Raw genomic sequence first — 13,093 nt, forward strand, 5'->3', positions numbered from 1 at the left:
AAATTTCTTCGTTACTTGATAAGAAGAGAAATATTCAGGAAAAGAGAAAAAGTCTTGAAATACTTTTGTGGAGTTTTATTTTTGTTTTGTTTTTGTGGTATTTAAAACAGAGCATGTAACCACCTGGCATTTAAAATCAATTTAATTACTTTATTTGATGGTAGAGACTTTAAAGCATACATGACTCTCTTTATTCATGTTTGCCAGTAGTTGAAGAGATCTTACTCTACCTCTTAGATCAATACTCTCTTTATGAAACAGAATCAAAGCTAGTTCAAAATTTTCTGTGAAGAAAATGCCATAAAATTCTAGTACATTTAAGTATGACACTAACACCTAATATTTTCCTGTATGTTACCATACCTTTATACACTTGGCTGGGGGTGATGTTTCTTTATCAGAGTAGAGGAAGTTTTCCTGGGCAGACTTTTCAAACTGCTCTTTTAAAATCTTAGTGGAAACCTTAGGAATCTCTTCGTCTTCTGGCGTATCAATGACTACAAAGAGAAGTAGATAACAGGGATATTCTATAGTGAATAAAACGGTATTTGAGGAGAAACTGCTGTGCATTAAACTTCTTATAATGTAAATTAAGGAATAAGACTCAAAGGACAGATTTATGCACAAAACATTACTTCAGCTAGAAATTTAGAAGTGAAGCAAAAAATACAGGAAAAAGAGGAAGAAACAGAAAAAAAAATGGTAGGAGTAGGGGCCAGGAAAGATGGCATAGCAGTTGGGATAGCTTGCTGCTCTTGCAGGGGACCTATGCTTATTTTCACAACACACGTGTTGTCAGATCACACTCACAACAGCTTAGAAATTCAACTGTAGTGGATCAAATGCCCTCTTCTGGCCTCCTAGGGTTCCCTGTCTCTCAGTCTGTTTATGTTTCTCTATGTCTCTCTATGTTAGTCTCTTTCTGTCTCTCTGTGTCTCTGTCTTTCTGTCCCTTTTCCTTTGTCTCTGTGACTGTTTCTCTGTCTCTGTCCATATGTGTCTCAGTATCTCTTTTCTTTTGTCTCTGCCTGCCTCTCTCTCTCTCTCTCTCTCTCTCTCTCTCTCTCTCTCTCACACACACACACACACACACATACACACACACACACAAACACACACACACTACAAAAATAAAAATAAACTTTAAAAGATATTTGGAGTGGTTATTTCTGGATGGGGATATTTTCAAAACTTCTACAACTGTGTTCCAATTCTATACTCAGTAAAAATAAAACATCTTAAAGAACAAAAGAAGTAATGGAGGCCTACTTTTCTTATTTGTTTGTTTGCCTTTGAATATTTTGAGAAGATTTCTGTTTATAGTCCAGGCTGGGCTACACCTTACTGTATAGCACAGGTTGTCCTTGAACCTGCAGCAATCCTTTTGCTTGAACCTCCTAAATGCCAGGGTTATTAGCACGAGTCATCAAGCCTGACAGCTAGAATACTGTTGTAAGCAGCAAGACTCAAGTGATAGTTAGGACACAGCAGGGTTAAATCTTTCCTTTCTACTTATCAGGGAAGCGAGTCTTGTACAAGTAGACAGCTGCACTTCATTTCCTGAAAACATCTAGAAATTTCCATGTAATCTCAACACTTATTTGTATGTTGAGAATTAAATATATTAGTTCCTATATTTGTTATTAATATTGATATAATGTAGGTAATTTTATTGTCAGAGTGCTTTATAAGCAATAAATTTTATTCTGGGTCCCAAGGTAAAAAAAAAAAAAAATCAGTAGCTCTTATCTTATCAACTATTTGGAGTTTAGGTGAATTTATCATAGGCCTGATGGACAAAGAGAGCTATTTAAAAGATATTACATGTACTACCAGAGACAAAATCTAATTATATGCAGAAATGCTATCTAGCCCTCTTAGGGAACATGAGTCATAGTTACTAAAGTTGCTTGGTGGGGAGGACTGGCTTTTGAAAGTCTTCCAAACCCAGACATACCCAAAGGACAAAGATAGAGCTGGACCAACAGTGCCAGGCTGTTACCTGTTTCTTGAACATATTGATGAAACTGCGAAGCTTGCTTTGTTTCCTCAGTGTGCTTTTCAAGATGTGACATCTGTGTTTAAAGACAATTTTAAAAAGAATAATTGTTTTGAAGAATTCGGTGATTTGAGCAGTGAACATAATCTGCATTTTACAGTGCTTTTCTTCTGAGAATTTGGTATGCATCAAGGGATGCTAGCTACTATTACTATTGTTTACTTTAATGTGTACTCAAGTTACAACAGAACATATGTGAACAGCCTCTAGCAGCAGGCATATTTTTAGGGTGCTTGTTTAATTAAAAAAATATTTCTAACTGGAAAGCAGGGTTAGACACACTGCTGTATATTTATATTAAATACATGTACTAAAACATATGCTTATAGCAAAGTCAGAAATTCTACACAGTTCTGAAGGCCATTTGAAAATCACTGTGCTCTTAGGTAATTACCATTTCTGCTTTGAAGACATCAGTTCCATGTCCTTTAGAAACTTCTTGTTCATTCCTTCTTATTTCTTGACTGCTGTGGATTGCCTCCTGAAGATGAGCAATTTGACATATAAACAGACTGACAATTCTTAAGGAACACCTGAAAAGGAACTATTTTATTAATGTAGTTTCAGTAATAGATAAATCTGAAAAGAGGAGGGAGGGGAGAAGAAGAATTAGAAGAGGAGGAGGAGGAAGAGGAAGAAGAGGAGGGGGTGATGAAGAAGAGGAGGATGAAGAAGAGGTGGAGGAATAGGAGAAGGAGGAAGAAGAAGAGGAGGAGGATGAAGATGAGGAGGATGGAGAGAAGGAGGAGGAGAAGGAGGAGGAGCAAAAGGAGAAGGAGAAAAAGCAGGATCAGGATCATGGCACCAGCTGCTGCCAAAACACAATGCTGTAAATATAGTTATTTACAATGAAATGGTGTTAGCTAATTATTTTACACTTATGTTCAGAAATTTTGATTAAGTCTCACTGGGTATTGACAGATGTAAAAAACGCATCAACTCATTTCTACAGGCCCTATGGGAGACCTTCTTCCTTTGTCTTTGGAAGCTTCTAGAAGCTGTCAATTTCCTTTGGTCAAGGCCTTCTCTTTTGTCTAGCTAAGGTTATTTCTCCCAATCACATTTCTGATGTCATCTTTAACTTCTAAGGACATTTGTGTTTATGCTGGACTGACCTGAATGGACCTGAATTTTCTTATCATAGAGTCAGGTGACTGATAGCTTTATTTAATCTGCAATCTTAATTCTGAATTGTAAAATAATTTAAGTCATTAAAAAATTCTGGAGATGAAAATACAAATATCTTTAGAAGCCATTGTCCTATCTACTTCCTCTTGTAAGTATCTATGTTCAGCGTGTGAATAAAGATGAAAATTTTGCAAATTCATAAAGAAAATATATTTTGCTGTTTATTAGACATGTTATCATATGTCCATGAACTATTTCAATTTTTACATTGATTATCCAGTACAATGAGACACTACTGGGAGTGCCACAGCCTTGTTGGAGTAGGTGTGGTCTTGTTGGAGGAAGTATGTCACTGTTGGGGTGGGCTTTGAGACTTTTCTCCTAGCCACATTGGAGAGAGTTATATCCTGCCTGCCTTCCGATCAGAGGTTGAACTCTCAGCTCCTCCAGCACCATGACTGCCTAGACACTGCCATGTTTCCTGCCTTGATGGTACTGAACTGAACCTCTGAACCTGTAAGCTATCCTCAATTAAATGTCTTTTGTAAGAGTTACCTTGGTGATGGGATGTCTTTTCACAGCAATGGACCCTAACTAAAACAACCATGTTTATTGTCGCTCTGTTCATAATAGCTAGAAATTGGAAACAACAGAATTTCGAATAAAGAAAAAGGGGTACATTTACACAATGGAGTATTGCTCAGCGGATAAAAAAAAGTATACTTTGAAATTTTCAGGCAACTGGACAGATTTAGAAACAGTTATCCTGGTTGAGATAACTCAGTCTGACTGAGATAGCTTTCTAATACTCACAAAGATAAATATGATATGTATTTGTTTATATATGGATATTAGCCATTAAGTAAATGGTAAAGATGCTACAATTTATAGACACAAAGAGATTAGGTGTAGAGGAAGGAACTAGGGGAAGACACATGAATCTCCCTGGGGGAGGGAAATAGAATAGATTTTATGGGTGGATTGCATGTGTCTGTCGGGGAATATGGGATTAGGAAGAGAAGGTGTGAAAGAGGAGGGAAGTTAGGGTTTAGGGAGGTAATAAGGAAAGAGACAACTAGAATTGAGGAACATTTGAGGAGTAGTATGGAAACCTCGTTCAGTGTAAACCTCCTTAAATATATAAAGGCAATCCTAGTGAAGACTTCAAATAATGGAGGAGACAGAGTCTCAACTGGCCAGCTATTGTCAACAAACAAAGACTCCAGTATTGGGACTCAGTTACATACAATTGAGCTGTTGGCCAAAGGGATCTGATAGAAATTGATAAACAATTCAGGCTGTTGCCAAGACAATACCTTGCTCTCCATAAACTGACAGCAAGACCATATAGGTGAAGACAACTTCCACACAACTCATTCAACACGGTGAGCTGGTGCCTACATAGAGCCTTCACTTCTATGTTCTAGTGTCTTTGATATAGTAAGGTACTCTGCAGACTACCAAAATAGAAAAATAAACACCAAGCCCAGCTACAAACCCTTTGATCTACAATGCTGCCCTTCATACAAATAGGCTAGGTCAATGGTGGCACAAAAGCTTTGGGAATGACCAGCAAGCATCTGATTTGGCTTACAGCTCACTCCATGAGATGCTGCCCAAATCCTACTTTGTGTATATGACCAAGAACCAGAGATTAGATAGCCCAGAGACCTAGGGTAAAACCAAATACAACTTATCTTTTAAACCATAGTAACAAAATGGCACCTAATGTTATTCTGTTAGACTCATAGATAAGTGTCTTAATCAGCCAACATCAGAGCGGCTTCCTTCTGCAGCAGATGGGAACAAATACAGAGACCCACAGCCAGATTTTACACCAAGAGCCAGAGACATCTTGGAACACACAGCTCTAAATAGTATGTCTCCATCAAATTCCTCTCATCAGAGTTCAGGGAGCCCCAGGAAAGAGAAGAGTGTAATATGTGTGTGTGTTGTGTGTGTGTGTGTGTGTGTGTGTGTGTGTGTTATGTGGTGGGGGTTAGGCATTGAGGATAGTAGGTTTGTAAGTCGCTCTAAATCAAATGAGCAAAGTTCATATAAAGTCACAGAGACTGAGGCTTAGACATGTCTGTACCAGGTTCACTGGGCATATATTATGTTATATATTGTTTCTGTTTTTTCTATTTTTTATAGCACTTGTGAGTGTGTGAACAAATGAGTTTCTGATTCTTGTGCCTTCTCTTGTGTTCTTTTTCTTTTGTTTGTTTGCCTTATCCAATTATTAAGTGATTGGTTTTTTTGTTTGTTTTCTCTCATTATATTTTATTTTGTTGTGTTTTGTAGTTATCTCTTGCAAGGCTGTTCTTCTCTAATAGGAGACAGAAGGCAGTAGATCTAGATGGGAATGGAGGTTGAGGAAGAACTAGGAGGAATAGGGGGAGGGAAAACTGTGATCAGAAAATACTGTATGAGAAGGGATTATTTTCAATAAAGGGGGAATACTACTTAAAAAAAATAAAAGTTTGGAAAACTGTGATTTAAAGATTTAGGTCATAAATAAAGAGAATTATAGGAATTTGTGAAAATATATAGAAAATGGGGATGTGCTCAGCTGGTTTTCTAAGAATGCATGTGTTTGGAGTTATGTAAAATTGGACTCTCACATTTTTATTCATGCCTAAGTGATTAATGCTACTTTTGAGATTTGATTTTTTTTAATATATATATTTTTTATTATGTATTTTCCTCAATTACATTTCCAATGCTATCCCAAAAGTCCCCCATACCCTCCCCCCTACTTCCCTACCCACCCATTCCCATTTTTTGGCCCTGGCTTTCCCCTGTACTGGGGCATATAAAGTTTGTGTGTCCAATGGGCCTCTCTTTCCAGTGATGGCCGACTAGGCCATATTTTGATACATATGCAGCTAGAGTCAAGAGCTCTGGGGTACTGGTTAGTTAAAAAATTATTTGCTAATAGTAAGAACAATTGAGTGAGCTTAGGCATATTACTTTTGTTAAGTAACGAAATAGTTAAGAATTAAAGGATATATTTACAGTGAGGTAATAGTTTTGAAGTATCAGTTTGTAACCTTGTAAGGAATAAAATTAATTCATGGCAGCTTGCTTTTGACTGAATCTTTTGTATTTACATTATACATATAGGGTGTAACTTATGTGGCTTCCCACAGGGGTATTTGGCATGCCAGGTTAGACATCTGATAAACTAAGCAACAGGTATTCATTGATTTAGAGATATGTAGGACAATCTAATTCTATTATAGTTTTCCAGGAAAGAGAATTTAAAACTGTTGCCTCAGAAATCAACAAAGTATAGTGGAAAATCTGGGGCTTATATTTTAAACGTTATGGGACATTTTATTAAGATGAAGCAGACCACTGGATACGTTTTTTTTTTTGTTTGTTTGTTTGTTTTCCTAAAGAGAATAGCTTCCAATCCCTAGTTAAGAACTTGTATACTTCAAATGACATGAGGTAAATGCTTGTCACATAATTTCCATTAAAGACAAGTTCACATGATGAATGAACCAGAGCAGAAAGAAAGAGAGAATAAAATAGCAAATTCCCATCAATACATTAATTCTTCTTAAACTCCTACTTGCCAGGTGTGTTGAAGATACTGAGGGACAGAACAATGAGAAAGAAGAAAAAACTACTTCTTCTAGGAGGAATGTAGAAAGGAGATGATCCACATTGTTTCCTGCAAGTTCAGAGATTCAGAATTCCATGAGACAAGATGCCTAGCATAGTCAGGCTTTACCTTTACCTAATAATAGTACTGGAAGCATCAAACAGAATGGAAAGATAAGAGGCACCCAAGACAGCAGGTGGGAAAGCACAGGGGAATAAAGGGTGACTCTTGACCAGTGACAGAGCTTTCTATCTCTAGAGAAATAACGAGAGGGCATCCTTTAGTGTTCTAATGTCGATTGGACAGTGAAAGAGCAAAGGGGATTGAGAATACAGGCAGAGCCAGGGATGGGGGAGCACTGAGGAGAACAAGTCCCTCTAAATCAAAAGAACAAAGCTCATAAGAATTCAGGAAGATCTTAGCTGAGGTGCAATGTGATCACTTTCAGGGAAGCAGGTCTCTGTCTGGAAGCTCACGTGCTGGCACCGGCCTCTAAACATACTTGTCCCAGGTAGTGATTTTTAACATTTTGGATCAGTTCCTATTACAAAAATTAATGCCTCTTCCTGCTTTTGGGAGGTGAATATCTGACAATAGCTGGTTCATATTTTAACATTGCAGTATCTGGTTAACATAAAGTAGTGGCCAATCTTCTTGGATGAGACACGTACCATCAAGTCACTATCCCTATGATTTTATAACATTTGTCAAGATGATATTTAAAATATGCTTTTATCCTGGTGCCCACAGGAATGTTAGGTTCTGATACTTGCCACCAATTGTTATTCTGAAAGAGTAAAGTGACAAAATTCTCTTGTATGAAAGACAGAGTCAAAATACTTGAGATAGCAAGTAATGGTATTTGTGATAGGAAACAATAGCCCAGACATAAATGCATTTGAGATATGTCTCAAAATTTATCACTTTTCAGAGAAAAAAATATAGTTAGCATGCACATATTCAAGAAAAACTAGCCAATGTTTATCACCTCCAAATCCATTTTCTTGTAGGAGATGGGACAACAGAGTCAATACAAGTTCACATCAATTGTATTTATAGTCGCAGGTTTTAGCTTCAGCATTTATGTGCCATTGCTAAGTAGAACTGTAATTGCTACACTAGTTTGATATGTGAGCAGCAGTGCATGTATTTTACTGTCCCCCAGTTGCCATAACTTACACAAAGTCTCTCTTAAAATATTCCAAGATTGTGCTTCTTCTGTCATTTATTCTGGTTTCCATTTGGCAAGCAGTTAATTTGAATTTTAAATTTGGCTCTTTCTTTCTAATTTTTGTTGTCTAGAGTTTAGGATTAGGTATAAGGATACATCATTACAATGCACAGGCAGCACTCAAATTACACAAATAAAATATCATAAAGAATTCTAGGCAGAGCACTACACACAAGTTCACATGGAACAATACATGAAATTGGTTGCTGAGATTAAATTCAACTAGAGACCAGGCTGAATGAGAAACACAGGCTGTTCTGATCTTAGATAGATTAGTCCATAGCTTGGCATTAAGAGTCAATATTAACTTCCTCCTGGACTGGACACATTGTAATCTCTGGCAAACCAGTAAATCACACTTTAATTCAGGTTTTCTGTTTCATTACCATTAAAAGGAAGAAGAGGCAATATATGTATATGTGTGTGTGTGTGTGTGTGTATACTTGAAAGCTGAAAGCTGAAAGACAGATTTAAGTACAATTGCCAAACTTTATTAAGGTGTATGCATGGCTTACATGTATTTGATGTCAACTCGTTTATTAACCAGGTGTATTATATACACCACAGAAAATGTTTGTATTTTGACTATTCAATTTGTTTTGGTCATTACAGGCAAAGGCATTGTTAATTTTTACCCACAAAAAATGCATATTCATTTTAAGGCAATTGGGGAAGAAAAAAATTCTCTCAGTCAAAAAAAAAATAGTTCATGCTCAGTGTCAGTTGAGACGTTTTGCATATAGCTAATCTCATTTGTAGTGACGTTAGAAAGGGTTATGCTGTGTTAACTTAGCTGCGTTTCTGTCAAGCAGACATAAATGAAAGCAAAACATGCCAGTTATCCTGAGGAAAGGAAAACATCAAGGTTCAAGATTGATAGAGCAAACAGCTCTCTTTTAAGGGCTGGGTTTAAAAACTTATGGTTGAGTCAAATATTGTTTTGATTGCATATATTCAAGTAAAAATGTTTCTCTTTGCTCTTTTAAAAAATTCTTAAAAATTTGCTAAAAGTCATAATATACTACCCGACATATACTCGCTGGATTAACGGTTTGATGTCTTTTATATTCATTATATTCCTTAAAGGCTTGACTCAAGTTTTTTTGTCGGGATGGGGGGAGGGTGAGAGGGTATTTCTAACACTTTCTCATATTAGATATTCTTGCTTTTCTTATTCCTATGACTGTCTATTTATATTTTTGTCATTTAGCTATTATACTTCACAGCTATAGTTAACAGGCATAATTGGTAGGTGAAGCTACTGAAGTTAACGCATATGATATTAAAATGGCAATTAGTTCACAAAGTTTACTCATAAAAAGGTGCTTGATTCGGATGATCAGACTGTCTGGACTGTCTACAAAACAGTAGACAGGGCAGTAGTAAGTACATCATCAGAAGGAAGAGCAGCTGTACCAAGAAACAACAAATACAAAATCAAGAAACAAATGAAGGTAGAGAATCTTCAAACCAAGAAAACACAGTTTTAACTATCCTTTTAAAATATATTAACAGTGCTTAGGAAACTAGCTCTTGGCCTTTTTTTTTTTTAATTAAACTACTATTACTCACAGAGTTTATGAATCTGAACTACACATAAACAGTGACAGGGTGATCTGGCAGAGTTATTGTAATAAGAAAACCAGATTGTGACTATTGTAATAATGGAAAATGCTTTGTTTAATTTTAAATTTATATAAATTATTAAAAAACAAGTGTTAAGTCAACTGTAAGTCCTGATTTTTTTTAATGACTCAATATACTCAGAAGCAAAATGTTACTTGTTTCAGTAATAATTACGTCCAAAACTATGAGACTTTACCACAAAATTTATTATGTTTTAAGGGGCTGAGAATTTAAACTATTTAAAAAGTTGAGATAGTGACATTCCTCTTAAAAATGATTGATTCCTCAGATGATGTCATATGCATTTATTTACTCAACAATTTGTATTGCAAGAATAACCCCGTGTGTTTGTGCTAAGCATTGGTGACATTATTATAGTCAGTTTCTGAGATCATATTTTTATCATATGGCTGTCATCTATCATGTATGCATGCATCTATCTATCTATCATCCATATATTTCCACATATAATATATATACATATTGATCTTTCTTACTTCTCTATGGATATTTGAATTTTATATAAATATGCAAACATACACATACATATTTATTGGTTAAAAAATTTCTCAGATTGAGACAAAAATACTAAATACAGACAAATGTGTGTGTGTAATTATGAAAGTTTATTGCAAGACTCTTGAAGAGAACTGTTATGCAGTTAATTTAACTCTTTCATCCAATTAGATTTTGGTCATATTTAGACATTATATCAGCCGTAAGTTTAAATAAAAGATGCTTAGTTTAAAACTGAAAAAGTATGTTTGTCTTTCTCAGGGTGGATTCTGACATTCAGGGCTAAGTTTCAGTGCTGGAACTCTGACTCTCCTCTTCTTTAAGCATACTACTTACAGAACCATCAAGTCTGAGTTTAAAAGAGCTGCAGATTTATAAAAACAGCATATAAAATATGTACTTTCAATTGAGTCATCAAACGTAGATAACACTTATTTGTCAAATGGAAAAAGCAGCTCACTATAAATATTCAACTTACAGTAAATAAAAAGTTCTCTCTAGAGACCTTTTCACAGAAGTATGTTAATACATATTATTTGAGATCCACATGAACTAAAATATCTTACAATCAGACAGAAACTAGAATCATAAATAATAATATAACAAAGGGGAATGGACAAATCTGTAAACACAGTAAAATTATCCATTAAAGTTTTAAAAAGATTAAAGATGTCTGAGCAAAAAGATAGTCAGCAAGAAGAGTTTTCCCTATATTAATTAATATAAGGCAAGAAGGAAGAATTCTACCTCTTACTCTGCAATAGCCCTTAGCTTACGCAGGCACAAGGTAGCTAGCACTATGTCAATTCCCATTCAGCCAGAGCTCTCTTTTCCGACCTGCAGACTTTGAACTGTTTCAATATTAGTATTTTTCCTATTCCTTCTAACATCATACCAATCCTATACAGCCACAATAATCTTTCTGAAAAGCACATCTGTTCATCTTATGCCTTTGTTAAAACTTCAGGGGTCCTTGGTGGCTAGAGAACAAGCCATGGTAATTCTTACATATGATATATCATTTTTTAATATCTTCCATTTCTAGATTATGTCTCCAACATCATGTACAAGTCATCCCCCATTTTATGAAGTATAGTTTCATGTTTCATATTGCATGAGTTGTCCCTCAGCTTAAATTATTCCAAGATTCACCCGAGTCTCTTCTGCCTTCAGGCATCTTTGATCTTCTATTGCTTGAGCTATTTTTTTTTAACAAGTCCAGGAACAAAAGAAAAATTAAGTCAAGTTTCAACACACACCAATTTCCCTTTAGTGGGGAAATAATGGGCTGGGGTGTGCTCTTTAAGAGAGAGGGAACAACTGTTTATATTTTGATCCTTCAAAACAATCATGATCCCTTAGACATGGGCTTATGTCTTCAGCAATGTCTAAAGACACTGGCAGAGGGTTGCTATGTGACCACGTAGCCAGTGGATCTATTGTTTTATTTTTACATGAATTACTATATAGTCAACAGCCAGTCTACAACATATAATCTAGAGATTGATTTCTACATGTTACTTTTTTCTTGACTATAAACTGTACTAAATGTTTAAATATCTCATATTTATCATTCTTACCTCCCACTTTGAAGTACAAGGGTCTATCTGATGGTATAAACAGAAAAGAATTTATCAAAGAGATGATAGGGGTGTGGTATGCATCTCAGGATTTTCTAGGAGAGCAGAACTGGGTCTGTATCCAGTTACAATGTAGAACACAGTTGCATACATTATGGTGATCTATCCTGCTTTTTTTTTTTTTTTTTTTTTTTGGTTTTTCGAGACAGGGTTTCTCTGTGTAGCTGTGGCTGTCCTGGAACTCACTCTGTAGACCAGGCTGGCCTCGAACTCAGAAATCCACCTGCCTCTGCCTCCCAAGTGCTGGGATTAAAGGCATGCTCCATCTTACATCATTAACTTCTTATGCCAGTCCTCAACAGGAGGTCTGATCAGCACAGTGTAGTTCAGAGTTACAGATCCTGGATTCTAGGAAGGCTAGTGAATGTGTCTCCCTGTGTTGACAGGCTCTGTTTTTACTGAGGAGTAAAATCAAAAGACATTTGTCCAAAGATGTGATTTGTCCAAAGATCATTCATTTCTCCTCTAAAATGCATTAATCATGATTTCTGAAGCATCTTTAACCAAAATGGAAACTGGAGAAAGACAAAACGGGCCCATCATACTCACTTTTGACATTAGACAACACAGTAGACAGCACTACTCAAATCTTTGAGAGAGTTGATTTGGCTTATTTATTTGCAATGGATTTCGTATAATTTTATATGAACTGTCTGCAGACTTTGACAGCACAACTTGCTTGCTAAGGATGTTATTAAGAGTTCCTCCTACACAAACCTGACAGACTGTCCTCCCCTTCTGAGGCTGCATGGCCATCAGTGTTTTTCTGAATAAAACGACATTTTTTAATCCTTACTTAAAATCTTAACAAGAAAGATGACTGAGAAAATAGATTTGGCTTTCAAGTAAGTACCCTGGGTTTTCTGTGCAAACAAAGCATTTCATGGTAAATGCTAATTATGATTAAAGACGAGTTAGGTTAATCACTTGGGTTTTCTTTAAAATGAAGAAGATGGCAAATGTGATTGTCTGTAATTGCATGGGTGACTGTACCTACTGGTGACTCCCAAGGAGAAAAGATAAAGTTTAAAGTGATAGAACTGCTGAATTCTACCTGGAGCTCACCATCAGTTGAACCGAGGAATGAGGTAGAAGAGTCACAACTAATTTCTACTTCACATACAATCCTTGCTGGTAAGTGTTTGAGGCATAGATTGTGGAAGGGCGGAAGGAGACAGGACTCTTTCAAAATCATTTTGGCACATATCATTGGATGCACAAGGCACATTATGCTACATAATGTACAATTTCATGAACATTCTAATTTTAGAGAAATTGAT

General features: G+C 36.0%; 1 protein-coding gene across 2 annotated transcripts in view; it reads right to left on the reverse strand.

Annotated features, from left to right (window-relative positions):
* The window catches only part of Xirp2 (xin actin binding repeat containing 2), a 79,379-nt gene that overhangs the window by 19,153 nt on the left and 47,133 nt on the right, over positions 1-13,093 (reverse strand). For both annotated transcript variants that reach the window (XM_021152794.3, XM_021152804.3), the window contains exons 4-6: positions 2,454-2,540; positions 2,003-2,075; positions 364-497 (exon numbers count right to left, since the gene is read on the reverse strand). In XM_021152794.3, coding sequence (XP_021008453.1) covers positions 364-497; positions 2,003-2,075; positions 2,454-2,540 — 294 coding nt within the window. The remainder of the gene's footprint in view (positions 1-363; positions 498-2,002; positions 2,076-2,453; positions 2,541-13,093) is intronic.

This window comes from Mus caroli, unplaced genomic scaffold, assembly GCF_978045245.1.
Source record: "Mus caroli unplaced genomic scaffold, Mus_caroli_1 scaffold_2, whole genome shotgun sequence".
NCBI lineage: Eukaryota > Metazoa > Chordata > Mammalia > Rodentia > Muridae > Mus > Mus caroli.